We start from the raw sequence: 16024 nt of genomic DNA on the forward strand, positions 1-16024 counted from the left end.
ACATTGTAGAAAATCCATGTCAAACCTACATTAAGGACTAAGCTCAACTTTTTTCCTTTTTTTCTGTTCATTAATATGCTGCCTGAAACTGAACACTTAAGTGAATATTCAAAAGCAGCACCCTCTTATTGACTTGTATCTGTCTGCTGTGCTGTCCAGCTATGGGATCTATGTGATATACTAAGCCTCAACCTGTCTGATCCATTGACTGGCCCAGGATGGAAGGGCTGTAGAAAGAATGCACAACTGCATGCTCCGTCCATCCATTACCTAGGTTTGTTGTGTTACTGCTACTACTGTTAAGTCTGTAGAACAGATAGAGCCATCTTGTTAGGTATGGACATACCATTTGCTCTCAGCTCACCTCTTTGAAGGTGTTATAAATTGTGTGTAAATACTTTTTTTCTGCTAGAGGTGACTAGATAAGGAACTTTTCCAATTGATAAGGTCCATTTGTTGTGTATTGTATGTGCTTTTCTTTTCTAAAGAAATAACAAGATTAGATGCCACATAAGTGTGTAGCTTAATTATAGTTGTTTAAATTTAATTGTATAGAAACCAATGTATGCAGTTTATAACAGCATTTCTAGTCTGTGCTGGCTTGCATGGGCTGTTTCTAGGTGGATCTAAACACATTAAATGCCACAATGAAAAACTGGAGATTTGCTTTCTGCTTTTAATCAGTAATAGCTGGAACTTGTACTTGTTTTCATAACTGGCGGATGCTGTTTCAGATGTTTCCTTTGTTTGCTTTTTTAAATTACTGCTTTATTTGTTATACTTAGTTGAAAGATAAATATGCTTATGAATCAAAATCCACTGATTATAAGGATTACATCTGTTTTCTGATCGAGAATGCTGCTGGACAATCACTGTACCCCCACCCTCAGCAGCTGGAGCTACAGCTACGTAATGCACAATGCTCATTGAATGCAAATGTATGAATGTATGGTGAAATGTGTACTCTCGCACTAACTTCTTAACTTTATTTACTGCCTGTCTGGTATTTTTACTTGTCTCTTGTTTGACTCTATATTAATATTGCCCTAAATAACATTATCTAATGTTAGCTAATGTTATCTTTGATCAAAACATTCATAACAAAAAGAAGTATAACTGCAAGTAGCAATTTGGGGTCCAAGCAGTTAATTCACCATAATAACTCGCTGGGATCATGTTTGCACTGATAGGAAACACATAGTTTTTGGTTATTACTTCGTATGTAAGTGGTTAAGTGGTTAATAATATATTGGTCAACCTTAGAAAGTTCTGCTGAGTTCGTATGCTGTTGCCAGAAAAACAGGAAGTTGCAATATGATTTCTCTTGCTAACCAGGTCTTTAAAAAGATAAAATTGATAAAAATCCAACATGGCAGTTGCGTGAATTATATAGTCAGTGGGCTGACATGAAAAGCTTGCATTGGAAAAGCCCATGTTACCAGACATGAGAATTATTTGTTTAAGACAAACAAATCATCAGCCAAGATACATTTTATACTCTCTAGCTGTCAAAGACGCAACATTTTGTTCCAAATGAAGTCATAGTACCAGCTTGGTTTGTGAACCCATTGACAAATATAAGTAAAATGCACAGTAAACAAATTAAAAATTGTGCATGTTGCTGAAAATTACTACAAATTGGCTTGAAAGGTTCTGACCCACTGCCCTAATAGCCTTAATCTAAGAAAGAGTCTCATTCAAGCTATTTTCGTATAAGAATACTGCAGAAATAGGTAAATCCCCCCCCCTCCAAAAAAAAGTAGCATACAACAAATGATTCTCAGGGTCAGTTGTATTTACAATCAGTTTTATTTTGAAAGGGAAATCTGGACATTCACTGGGCAGTTATCTTTTATCAATTGGGCTCAATTGGACCTTGCATAGACTTTGTTATAAGGGGCTGGCAAGGTTCAAGGTCTGATCTGACTGATTCAAACATTTGTGTTTTCATCCACGGGGCTCAGTGCTGCAGAGCACGTGTGAACACGGCTTAAATTGTGGGAAAAACTGCTGGAGACAGAACTTTTATCTGCATTTATGACAAAAGAGAAACAGCAGCTGATGCTGATAACATATAGTGTTACTGAAGGCCACTTTCATAAAGTAACATATATATCAGTGCCTTTCCACCTCCCTTTATGACACTTACTGTGGCACTGATGTGCTTAGTGCTTTTTTTAGTGCACATTAGATCTTTAAATAACATTGGACTGTGTAATACGTGTCAATAACATAAACTTCTAAATATGATACAGGAAAAGGTTTTTTAAAAAGTACTAATCAACATGTCATGCTTGTGTTCTACCTTTTTTGTTGGATGTGTGCCTTCAACCAGATCATGAGCGATGATGTTACCCTGCTCTTTTCATAGAATTTGACAATGTTTGTATTTTGTTTGTAAGAAAAGCAACACTGCCAGAGGGCTGTGTGTATGTATGCTCTCCTGAGCTGACAATAGACCTTTACAGCATCAAATCCCTACAAGGTGAGGAACAACTTAAAAACGTCTTTATCTCTTTCACACTGCTGTTGGCAGCAAGAAAGAGAAAGGAAAAAACCGAGAGAGGGAGCATTATAATTTTATTATAAGGATAGACGGGGTAAAATAGAGCACATGCGATAAGGATCTGGAGATTAGGATGGAACCGAACAATAAATTATGCAAAGTGTTTGAAAAACATACAGCTGTAATTAAGTGGCATTTGATTTTAAATGAGGTGACAGCGAGGATTTATTTATCTCTTTAACCCCCTAAAACTGCCATTAGCATGGTGGAAAATGAACTGTTTGAAATGGTAAGAGAACAAGGCCCTGATCTGATAGACAATGGCAGAGCACCCCCAGCCAAAGACTAATACGCACACACACACATACACACACACCATAGGAAAGTGAGATCAGTGTTTGCCTGGACTAATCGGTTCATTGCAGGCCCAGTGAAACCACAGGAGTCCATATCTAATAATGTCATTATGAATGCAGCCTGGATACCTGTATTTACAGTATGGCCTTTAGTGAGAATTTGCACCTACTGGCTTCTGTAAGTAACACAAATTTCCCCACACTTAAAAGCAAAGGTATCATATTTGCTGACACAAGGACGTGGGGTGATTTATTTTTGTGCTTTTTCAGTTGTTTCTCAGAATAACCTGTTCCCTGGTAAAAGTTCACTAAATCTTACACTTAGACTGTTTATACAGTCAAAAAAAGGAAAGTACACTTTTACTACTTAAAATTAAGATTAAAATTAAGAGTGTAAGTAGCAGATAAGTGTTGGTGCACTTGATTAATTGATCATCAACAAGTGTGACCACTTCTATAAAAGCAGAGGTTTTGGCAGTTTGCAGGTTTGTGCTAACACAATGGCATATTCTTCCCAGGAATGGATGTCCCAGGAAATTTCCCAGTAAAGGTCAGACCTTGTAGTGCCCAGAGAAATTGCAAAACAAAACCCCAAGCACTACTTATCAGACATACATCTCAGGTCATGACAGTGTACATAGAAAAAAAAAACTGAACAAGTGTGGCAAGTTTGGAAGCGCTGCCAAGAGGAAGCCTCTTCTCTCTAAAAAGAACATGGCAGCACAGTTTAGCTTTGCAAAGGTGCATCTAAACAAACCAAAAGACTTCTGGGACAACATGCTTTGGACAGACGAGACCGGAGTGGAGATGTTTGATGGCGACCAAGCTAAGAATATCAGCACAAATACCTCATATCAACTGTCATGCGAGGTGACGGAGGGGTGATGAGTTTGTTTGCAGCCAAAGAACCTAGGCACCTTATAAGCATAGGGCTGACCATGAACTCCTCTGTATATTAGCATATTTTAGAATCAGTGTGAGGCTGTTTGTCTGACAGCTACAGCTTGGCTGAAACTTGGTTGTGCAACAGCAACAATGAACCCAAGAAAGAGCACCAGAAAATCTACAGCAAGAATGGGCATAAAAAAAAAAAAGCTGCAATGGTCCAGTTAAAGTCCAGACCTTAACCGGATTGAAAGGTGGCAGAAGCTTAAGAGTGTTGTGCATAAATGGATGCCTGCAAACTTGAATGAACTGAAGCAACATTGTAAACAAAACTGGGCCAAAATTCCTCCACAACAGTGTGAGAGACTGATAAAGTCATACAAAAAACAACTACTGCATAGAGTCCTGTGAAAAGGTTCTTTTATACATTAAGCAGAGGGTGGCTCCTGCTGTTTCAAAAAGAAGCTCAATTATGGAACTCTACCATTATCTATGATCTCAGTGGTTTCACTAGTTTATGTCTTACTGATTTTATAAATGATCGTCCCTATTTAAGCAAAAGACCTATTTTTAAAGTCTACTTTAGGGTGTTACAATATGAGTATGCGATGACTTTTGGTCTCTGGTCACATCCACCCTTCACTCATCTTGTCTAGTTTCAAAACACAGAGACATTTTTATTTAACCTTCATTTATACAGGTAGTCCCATTGAGACGCAATGACTCAATGAAATATTGATCTCTATATAGAAATGATATATCATTGCATGAAAAAAAAATAAATGTGAAGTAACACTGACGGGTTTTGGTGTTCTTCAGTACATTTTTAAAAGGCTCAGTTAGAGGCTCGACTATGAATAGGTAACATTTTTAGGTACCTTTGTTATATTTTATCTCCTTTATTATCCTTGAAGTTGTACTTGATTCTAATGTCCTTCCAGAAACTTTTGTTTTATTCCAGTGTTTCTTCCTTTTTTGTGACTCGGTGTCTCACCATTAAATCACTTATACTAACAACTCGACAGCCATGACACAGTCTTTCAACAGTAGAATATGCTGAAATGTGCAATTCACATATGGCTGTAAAAATTATGTATGTATGTATGTATTGCTGGGTTTGAACAGAAGTTTTGCCACATCAGTGTTTGAGAACGAGGCCTTTATATGTAAGCAAGCTGCAGTTTCACAAACCTCAACGCTCCTTTGTAGATTTTGCAGTTCATATATGCAAAAGTGACAGCGTATTGAATAAGTAATATAGTGTTTCCTGGTAACACACTGGGGTGAAATAACAACAGACAACATTTTTTTTTCTTTCCTCTGTAGACTGTTCAGTGGGGGCTTCGGTGTGAGTGAGTGCTTGATTTCTGTGTTTGTGCCTGCGTGTGATGAGGGTAAAAACCACTGACTTTTTATCTGAATCATCTTCTGTTCATTAATTTATTGGTCATATTTTATGCATTTGGTGACGAGGTTTAACGGAGCAGACCCAAATCCAGACTCGTGACACTGAAGCAGATTGCGTGCTTCGATTATTACTCTCGAACGGAATCAAAGAGTGTGCAGATTTTGTTGTGACAGAGAAGTTTGGACTGGAGCACCGAAGGTTCAAGTGGACTGTAGAGAAAGACTGGTGGTGCCAGTAAGAGTGGCGTGTTTGTTGTGGTGGGCTGCATGGCAAGGCAGAGAATGGAGGACATTGTGATTCTTTGTATGCAACAGGTGCACTAAGACTGAAACGAATTAACTTGTTACATGATTTTCCAGGGGAATAGACACTGCTTTAAATACAATGTAACTATTAAGAACTTTAAAAGGCAATAATCACGGAAAGCAGCTAAGAGGAGTCTGGAGCTGACATCTGCACAGGCATGTGCTAGAACTTTTGCATGGTGTCTTACAATCGTAATGCACATTTTCTTTTTGGATTTCTTTTTGACTGTTGTTGTTGTTACATTAGTTAAGTGTGCATTGATTTGTGTGTGCTGTGTGTTATCAAATGCCTATCTTTGTCTATCATCCTTCTACTTGTCGTTTTTTTTTTTTTATCTCCCTGATCATGTTTACATCATGTCTCGCTTTGCCTCATTAAAGCAGACACATTTTTGATCCAAGAGACACATTGACACCATGGAGCTGTTAACAGGTACCTGCATATCTGTCACGCTGAATGGATGCCTCACTGACCTACCATATGACTTTGTCTCCCTTTGTTTCGGCAGTAACATGCAAGAGGATAGGATGTGGCCATGAGGTGTATGAGGCAGATATGCATAGGCTGTCTTTAATCCATTTTTGAAAATTAAATTTTACCACAGAAAAAAAAAAAAACTCTTAACAATGTGAAATTACGAACAAGTAAAAAGGGAGCGCTGTATTTGGAGTCAGTTTTTGGTTCATCGTTGAAATAATACCCCATGTGGTGGGAAGTTTGAGAAGCTGTGTCAGAAAGTCAGACACATGACATCGGCGAAAGGAGCCCAGGTGGTTGGCTTCCCTAATGAAGGGCCTTGCTGTAATGATTTACTGTGGCAAGTATGAGAGGTCTCACACACACACACACAAAGGCATATACACATGCTCACACTTCTCAGTGTTACAACTTCCTCTGGGGTGCTGTTTAAGTGAAAGGTGCCAGCCTGCTCAGCCAAGCTCCTAACAAGAGCCAAACAGTTGGGAGACTAAGGAGGAAGAAAAGAAGTTAGAGGCAAGGTACTGTTAAAAAAAGGGGGGAAAAAGGTGTGGGTCAGAATGGAAGATAAGAGGAGCAAAGAGCTGTCAACCTCCTGGGACACATGCAGAGCTCGGTGTCTGTGTGAAGCAGTCAGCTAGTGGTTGCATTGACCAGCAGACACTTGTGTAGACTTGGCTGCTGCTTGCTTATTTGCTGTTGGCCTTGCTGTATATAATAATGCATTTGCAAGGAGCAAGAATTCTAACTTGGACATCACTCCACAGAGCACAAACAAGGTCCCTCACCTTTTGTCTCCTGGAGCAAAATAGATCTTACCCACAGAGGCACAGTGAGCCTGTTTGAGGAAGGTACCAAACTGTACATTTAGACTAGCACTCACAGTCACAGTGTGGTGGACAAGCAGGCTAATGATGTCTGAAATACCAGAACAACTGCTATGATATGCTGTGATAATTGCTACCCTCCTGTCCGCAGTACAAATAACTGTGGAATCGGTAGGCAAACACATTAATATGGAAATGTCTACATTAATTTGGAGCATGGTCTAAATTATTCAGTAATTAAGCCACTGCAAATTTACTCAAACTTTCCCCTGGATAACTGGAGAGAACAGAGCTTGAAACTGCCATGCAGTGGGGATTTGAAATATGTGGTCACATGATGTATAGTCTTATTTCTCCAAATAATAAAGTGGTGTCTTGCAGGAACACAAAATAGGCCATTAAACACACACGCGTTGATGTATACACAACCCAAACCATAAGAATTATTTTACTAAACAAATATTGTTGGTCATTACTATACATTGTTCTTATAACAAATACAGACGCCTCTGCCGCCACAATAATCGCCACCAGCACTGCACGTTTGAACTAAGTAACTTTCCTGTAATAGACACTTTTTTTTACAACTCAGCAGCACGCAAAAGCAGTTTAAAAAACATTTTCTTAATCATTGAACTGATATTGGGGAAATATGGAGGCCGCTCTGTTCAATCTGTTCGTTGAGTGTGAAACTGGAGCAGTTAGTTCAGTCTAACACAAACACCGAACACAGTAGGCAGTAGCTACCCTGAGTTTGTGCAAAGATAACAAAATCTGCCTGGAAGCAGCTCGAAAACTCATTAATAATCATTTCATATCTAATTTGTTTAACACAGAACTTAGATTTAAAAATAGAAAATTGTTGGGAAGATTTGTGTGGCTCGTCCCCCGAGGGCGAGTGAGATTCACCCCGAGTTCTTTCGGGCTCTGGAAGTTTTAAGGCTGATCTGGTTGATACGGCTTTGCTTTTTACAAATGGTCCTGTTAGCTTCGTCAAATTCAAGCTCACTTTAGGTTTCCAGGTGAATCTGAAGAGGCGGGAATGAGAATTAGCACCTCCCAATCTTAGGCTGTGGTTCTCAACAAAGTTTGATTGCCAACTCTAGGTTGGGGAATAGGGCTGTTCGATATAACGATATATATTGGATGACGTTTCGTTTTACGCTGTCGTTTGTTTCGTGGTGTCGCAAAATAAATTGTTTACGGCAATATTTTTTCATCGTTTTGATGGTCACTGTAGTGGCTATATTAATTTCTTAAAGTTCTCTATTTCTCTTATATTTAATATAACCACACTACGGACGGACAAGCACCTGTTTTTATGCGTTGTGGTTAGCAACAACGACGGTAACACCATCGGGTGTCTGCTTGTTTATGTTCCACATAAACCTTTCACAATAAAGCTCAAGATCCTGTTGAGACTTTTCAAAATAAACTGAATCACATGAAAGAGCAGATTAAAGAGCTGCCAGGTGCTTAAAAAATAAACCTTAGACTCAAACGTTAGAACAGGCTTTTCCCCGCAGCACGCCGTGTAATAAATACTCACAAAGAAAACGGCGGCCTTTACAACTTATGTCTAAAAATGTCTAGTTTCATGCATCGGTTAAAACACTCGACTCCAGCTACATGACGCAAAGCTGGAAACACTTCCCGTAAGATGAGCTGCCCGAGGTTCACAGAATTTACAGAAAATGTTACATTTTTGTGATTTATATCGTTATCGGACGATAGAATTCTTATATCGGGATATGAGATTTTGGTCATACCGCACAGTCCCATTGGGGAATAGTGGCTTCCTCCAGTGGCGGAGTTCAATTAACTTGTAGATACAAGTTAAAGATATGAGCTCTGAAAGCTGTTTGGGTTGAACTCTAGAGATAGGGTCACCCAGGCCCAGGTCATTTTGGAGAGGTATTACGTCTCTTGACTGTGTAGAAACACTTCAAGGTCTCAGCAGAAGAAGTGGAGGAGATGGTTAGTGAAGGAGATCTGCGCAACCATGGATGGATGGATGTATGCAAGCGGAACTCGTCAGAAAATATCATAAAATAAAAGTACTTGATCTCTTCTGCTCTATATTTAGAAACTTCAATTTGAGGAAAAATAATTTTTTATGCTGATCTTATTTGTGTTTTGATTTGGAGCTGTAGACGATCGTGTGTTTGAAATGTCATATATGTGTGTTCCTGTATGTGTGTATCCATGCCCTTGAGTCTGGCTGTGTGTCTGTGCTTGTCATCTTGTGTGTGGATGAGGGCCTTCACAGATCTGCCCAAAGCCCTGTTGTCTGTGACCATCAAATGCAAGGTGTGTAGAGGGTGAAAGACACGGTTTGACATGCCGTGACTGTGTTTGAACTACATGTTCATATAGTCATACACGTATAAACACACACATTTAAAAATGTAAAAAAGTCAAAACATTAAAAAAAAAGAGAGTTATTCAAATTTGAGTCATTCTCTCTTTTACTTTTAAATGTCTGAACTCAAAATTGTCCTCACAAGGCTAGAAAGTACACTAACTAAATTAAGTTGAGTTTTGAGTTAGATGAGATTTACAGGCCATCTTCCAAAGTATTATAATGTAAAGACTGTTTTATATTTTTGGTCTGTATTATGTAGAGCATCTGAAAAGTACTACTTGGAAATGGATTAGTTTCGATATTTTTATTCTTTGGTATTTTTGTCCTTGTTGCATTAGTGAGCATCTTGTAGCTTTTGAATGGACATCACTTTGTATTAAGATGGATCTCAGGTAGGGTCTAATACTGAGTGGCATCACCGCACCATGCGGACATACTGTAGATCTGACACTAAGTTGATCTGACAATAGAATGGATCAGTGTAGTGGCTAGTAAGTCAGATGGTAGAGCATAATCCTTTCTGTCAAGTCTCTGTCTCGTCAATATTCAAATGCCGCCAGCTGTCCAATGGCTGTCAGTTACAATCTCCCTCTGGCTTATGGCCTAGCTAAGGCACATATCTAAATTGAATTGGATGTTTGCTTCTCAATGGAAATTGAGTCAAAGAAACGACCCCCCTGGCCTGTATTGTGAACTTGCCAGTTACACCCGCTGATCTAGTTTTCTTATGTACAACGTCCATTACCAACTACTAACATGTCTTTGTTGTTATACCTCTATGGCCTTGCTTTTAGTTTCCATACAGTGGCTGTTTGTCTTCTCTCAGGTTGTGTTTTTTTTTACTTTGTGTCCAGGAACAGTTTCATTGAGTGTGATGTAAGGGAATAAAACACTCTAACACTGCTTGTCACCCCTTAGAAGTACTCTGTGTTCTCTTCCATAATGATGTGTTCCCATCCACTCTACTTCCCAAACACCATCACGCACTGCAGTGCTGTCTTTGGAGCTACAAAAATGAAACCAGGTTCAAGAGAATAACATGAGATGACATGGACTTTACTTGGCTGTGCGACAAATAAGTCGCACACTCTGTTGCATCCTTATGTGCTGTACATTTCACTGACCTCACCTCTACCCTTAACCTTTGAAAACCTCGCCTTAAGCTCTGACATCAACAAGAAGTAGCAACTTGAATTTCGAAATCCTGTTCTGGTCAGGTAGATAGAAAGGTTCATCCATCTTTGCTGACTTCAGCTTACGCTTGGCAGACGATTCACTCGCAGCTGCCCGGGAGCTTGATTTTTAGTTCTTTCTCAGGTTTTGAAACATCATTATTTCTAATTTTTCAAGAGACATTAGGTGAAGCTGAGTCTTTTGTTGTGACTACACTGTGAGTGTAGCTCACAACCTGACTACAAAGATCCAAAGAGAAGATATAACAGGTCAGCAGGATATTACAAGGATATTACAAGGATGGTACAAGTTTTCTAAAATGTTATGTTTACATATGCAAATCAGGTATTATCTATCTAACTTTGCACCCTGTCTGTTTTTTTAGAATAGAAATTAGAATATTAGATGAAAGTAGATTCAAAAGTCTTTTTCTGTTTCGTGGCTACATGAAAGGTTTTTACAGAGAGGATTTTGGATGTCTGTTTTTATCACTCCAGCATGCCAACAGCCAAAAAAAGTCATTTTTTTGCCATGTTTTTCACAATTAAACAATTCTATTAATGAGGCTTTGAATAATGTAGGAATAAACCCCTCAGAATACAGAAATGAATAAAAATAAAGAGACTGATATTTGTAAATTCTACTGGTTGTAGGGATTTGGGGCTCAGATGATGAAAGATTTAAAAAAATATATTTTTTTGACAAATAAAATTCACAAGTAACTAAAAAACAAACAAACTAGATATTAGTATTAAAATGTGTAAGTTGGTTACTTACATTAAGAATTTTTTTTGGTATTGCAAATTTTCATATTTGTTATGCGTAAATGTACAAATTAGTTCTCGTCTCGATAAAGATGCTCTAATTTGTATAAATTTATAAAATAATTACCTAAATGAGTCCTAAATTCTGCATAGTTTCTTTCCACCAGTCTGCACAAAACCAAAATCTCAACATTAACCAAGGCTTTAAAACAGAACGAAAAAATAAAAGTGGTGTTTGCCTCTGATTTCTTCCCTAAAATGAATGCAGAGTTCACAAGAATAAAAATAAAAGAGGGAGAGAAATGAAGGACATTAACCATAGCCTCTCTCCCCATGTCTTTGTGTCTCTCTCTTGTTCAGTGCCTCTCTTCCTACTTCTGACACATGTCGCCCTGGCATGCATGGAAAGGCCTGACCTTTGGAAAGTTTAGCACTTTAAATATTTAGGCTTGGGTTATGATGGATCCTCCAGGCCCTGCAGCAATGTGCAAAGCCTCTGATTAGGGCTGCTGTCAGAGTCATTTAGCTGAGTGTCTGGCTCTCGGTGGCGCTCTCTGTTTGACAGGCAAGCCTTTTAAACAAACAGAGGTCCCAGTGGCAAAGCAGACAGGGCACCCTGTGCAGCACAAACACCCAACGCTCTGAGAGAAACCACTCAGCCCGTTGACAGCTGCAAAAGAAACCACTGCCCACTGTCTGTTGTGATCTTTAAGGCACGCTGTCTTTTTGCTCACTCACTTTCTTTCAAATAGTCTGTACTTGTAGCCCTGCCTCTATTATCCTGTTGCTGATCATTTCTTCTTCCTTGCTTTTTTCCCCTCCGCTCTTTCCTCCACAGCGATATTTTTTTTCCTGACAGTTTACATCTGTTTTTTGTTATCCGCTCTAGAAGGCAGAGCCTTGCTGGAGTCGAACATCAAAGTTTCATCTGCGTTGTGTTTTGAGTAAGATTTATTAAGTTGATCGCCTGATGATCTCTGGGAAAGGCTTATGCTCTTAATTTGTTGAACATCACTACTCATTATCAGCTGAAATTTAGAATAGATGCTTTCTGTCTTGTGCCTGCATCATCCCGTGATTAGGACAGCTTACATCGATGTTCACATTGAAATATATCTGAGCCAGCCTTTTCATCTCACTCTGAGACAATCTCCCGTGGCATCAATCCTGTAAATATATGAGTCTTAATATGTGTGTCCTATTCTGTATTCAGAGGAAGAGCCAAGTCAGCAGCTCCAGTATTAATACATGAGAAATGAGCAGAGCCCATAAGAATTAAAGGGTAAGACTCCCCTTATTAAGATGTAAATTCCCGGGGAAAACTTGCCGAAATGAGGATACAGAGAAGTTACTGTCAACTTTAGCCTACTTATGCATTTCTAAGAGGAATTGTTGTGTTGTAGTTGAAATTAGATACACACAGCAAAGCACCTTGTTCGTTTTTTTCACTCATTTTCAGCACAAGATCAACCCGCCTCAACTAATATCCGACCAATACTTTATGGAACAATTTACACTTTTGGCAACATTATCTAGTGACAGTTTACATGGCAACTAACACGGTAATGCCGTGTGCGTGTGTTTATGTGCATGCGTGTGTACGTGTGTTTTTCTTTCTTTTTTTTTTATACCTCTCTCTACCTCTGCTTCTCTCTCATTTCAAATTTGCACTTAACACCTTGCTGGGGAAAGGCTTCTCATTCATCAACAGTGTTTGTCCCAGTGACAAGCAGGGCGCCTCCTGCATATCAATATCAGCTAAGACAATGCTGAGCCTGTAACCTTCAGCTAAATGTCATTCTGCTTAATCCTATTTGAAAATTAAACATTGAAAAACCTTTAGCGTACCTTCCTGTCTTCCTTCCTCCCTCGCTCCCTCCTTTATTGGCTGCCGTTCCTCCAGCTTTCCGTTTCCCCCCCCTCTCACTCCCGTGCTGCTTTTGTTTTGCACACTATGTGACATTTGCATTGTTTTGTTTGTGCGTTTGTATCTTATGAGCGTTATTCGGTGGAGCTGATTTTAATTTGGTGTCAGCGAAAAAAAAAAAAAAATGCAGGGATAACTTACCCATTTGTTTTGTTTTCATATACGTTCCACTAGCCCTGCGAAGGCTGCAAAGAGAGATTGAGGGAAAAATTACATGGGAACAGAGGAATCCGTGACCAAAGTTGTACATGGAGGGACTACGCCGCCGTTGAGCGGAAATGTTTCTGCCAAAGCATATTTGCATAAACAGATCGTCTCCTTACAGACGGTAAATATTACGCTGACAGCGGCTGCAACGTCTGAATTGTCCAGTCTGTACAACAGAGGCTGAAACTTCATCAAAGTGCACCCAGAGACTCATCTTTTGCTATCTATGTAATGAACATAGTATGTTTTACCCCCTCTTCTTCTTCACACGCATGCGCAGAGCACAGCTTTATATAGCATATGATATAGTACACGTTTGATGATATCGTGAGAAATCGAAAAGATGGGAAGGATGAAAGGAATGCAATGAAAATGCAATCATTTGCAGTTAGACAGATATTCTTGTTTGGATGGAGTGTGATGCGGCAGCTCAAAGGCAGCCCTTCAGCCAGCTCTCCATATGGATTTGATTGACCACAGTCACTCGTCAAGGGATTCAATTGAAATACTGCGAGTGAATTACAAAGTGACTGCCCTTGATGTCTTCATATTGAAGCTCTCCCTCCACTCTGTAGCTTGAAGAATTATAAAAATGCAATGAGGAGACATACTGTATAAGCAATAAAACAAAATCAAGAATAAACATGATACATCAAGTGATCTCTCCCGCTAAAAATTAGTCACCCAAACAAGGAAGGTTTGGCAGATGTAATGCTAGCGCTTAGCCACAGTAAGAATCCAACTGACAGAAAGGGAATATATATGTATACTTGAGTATTTCTTACAGTGTCCTCTGAGTTTTCATTCTCTTTGTGTGGATACCCAAGAGTGTATGTTTACACGAGTGCAAAAGTGTATGTCTAACAGCGTGTCACAGTAGCAGAAACTGCCGTGATACAGACCCACACAGCATGAAAAAAGAATGAGAAGAAGGCTCCCATGTGAGAAGCTAAAGCATGAAAGTGTGGTTTGTAGATCCTCGGTGGTGTGCAGCATGCACGCGAAATCAGCCGATTTGCAGGCATTGTCCAGACTTGCATAAAAATAAACAATTCAACAAACACTTGTTGAAAAGATGCTGAAGATGACTTTGTCAGATGTCTACACAAAGGTTGTTTTGCTTGAAACATACAAAAGACACACTTTTATATCTAAATTTAGTTCAAGGGTGAAACTTTTAACACCACTGGAAACTCCAGCAGATTTGAAGCCATCAGACCTCAATCAGCAAAGTAAAACGATTCCCATGGAAAGCAATATTTGCATGCAGATATATGTAAATCATGTAAACATTTTTACAAATATAAGAAGAAAAAAATCTAAACTTTAACATTTCAAGCAAGCTTAACATCAGCTTAACATTTGTATCTCTAAATTGCTCAGTAGGTAAACCTAAATCAATCAATTGTTTATATTGGGTTGAATTCAAGCCTTTGTTACAGCACAAGTGTTTACCTCTCATTTTTCAATTTAGACAAAAGGATGTTTTGTTTTGTTTTTTAAAGGCCATCATCGGTCAGCCAGGTTGAGCTCAGAAAACAGGGTTCGTGGTCCTCGGAGAGCGCATTCAGCAGGTTTTAATGTTTGTTTGTTTTAACTTTGACAAGTATTAAAATGGCTGATGTTGTGCGCTTTGGTGCTCTTCAGGTGGGAGATGCAGGAGGGTGCACAGCTGGAAGATGGAGAGAAAGCGATGGTAGAGGAACTTGAGAAAGCTTTTTTGGGTTGCTGCTGCACCCCAGGACCACAGAACCCCCCTGAAGCTGATGAGACACCCGGAAAGCGGGCCCAGGGGAAAACGCAACCATCTGCATCTGATGAAGGTTCTACCCCGTAACAGCCCACGCCGATGGATTTTTATTATTGTTATTTTTTTTTATCACGTTGTAAAATGTTTTGCTTGTAATATGCACTTGGAGCTCTCAAGGTATTACAGTGTGTATATATGTGGGGATGTGTGTTTGCACATTTGTAGGTGTAATTGGGTTTGCACATGTACTGAAAGCTGCAAATTTGCATATGTGTGTGCATGAGAAAATGAGAGAGAGAGAGAGAAAGGGCAAGAAACAAAAAAGTGTGTGAGATGGTGCCTCCCTCTTTATACACATACCTTAGACAAACTCTCTGTGCTTTTCTGTGCTGCATCAGATGCATTTCATCTTTTTAGAGCACGCCGACAGAAATCAGTTCTGGGGAAATGGAGAGCCTGGATTTGTTTGCCTGGGACAAGATGGGACTGTGTGATCATTGTAGGTAGTTGAAGATTTTTTTTTTCCTTCCTTTTTTTTGAGACAGTGAGTGTAAAGACACTGATGTCAGCATACTTTCTCCTGGTTCCTGAAAGAAAACATCAATTTATTATGGTTGGGAAGCGAGATGAAGTATGTTTTGATAACAATGTGTCCTCCAAATCTGTCTGTCTATGAAATATCTGTCAGTATTTTCCCCATAAACTGCGTAACACAATTGTTCACTGTTTTTTCCCCATATATGTCCATATTTTGTTACTTAGGAGATGGAGACTGATTTTTTTAGAATTAAAAATGAACATAAAGGCATAATCCTACCTCACCTGTGAATATTCTCCTTCTTTACATACAACTTGTATATAATATGTGATCTTTTTGAATCTGTGATTTATAATCTTTGTGATTATGATATTAGTATTATGTTTTGGAGTCCATATGTGTCAGCAATTATACCTGATGTTCAAAAAAAGGAGATTTATCAACTCAAATTCTGTTCTTTTCATCTATAAGAGTGCAATTTCACCTCACAAAGACTACTACACACCACAGTGTCTTTGAAACAGGAGGAAACCAT

The 16024-nt window shown here is 39.0% G+C and overlaps 1 protein-coding gene across 3 annotated transcripts in view; it reads left to right on the forward strand.

Moving 5' to 3' along the window:
- Window positions 1–15873, forward strand: part of kiaa0825 (KIAA0825 ortholog) — a 117477-nt gene extending 101604 nt beyond the window's left edge. For all 3 annotated transcript variants that reach the window (XM_035905233.2, XM_035905234.2, XM_006784091.3), the window contains one exon: window positions 14849–15873. In XM_035905233.2, the coding sequence (XP_035761126.1) occupies window positions 14849–15038 (190 nt within the window). In that variant the 3' untranslated portion in view covers window positions 15039–15873. The remainder of the gene's footprint in view (window positions 1–14848) is intronic.
- Window positions 15874–16024: the final 151 nt, after the last annotated feature.

The sequence above is a fragment of the Neolamprologus brichardi genome, chromosome 12 (genome assembly GCF_056152115.1).
Source record: "Neolamprologus brichardi isolate AB-2024 chromosome 12, ASM5615211v1, whole genome shotgun sequence".
NCBI classification, from domain to species: Eukaryota; Metazoa; Chordata; class Actinopteri; order Cichliformes; family Cichlidae; genus Neolamprologus; species Neolamprologus brichardi.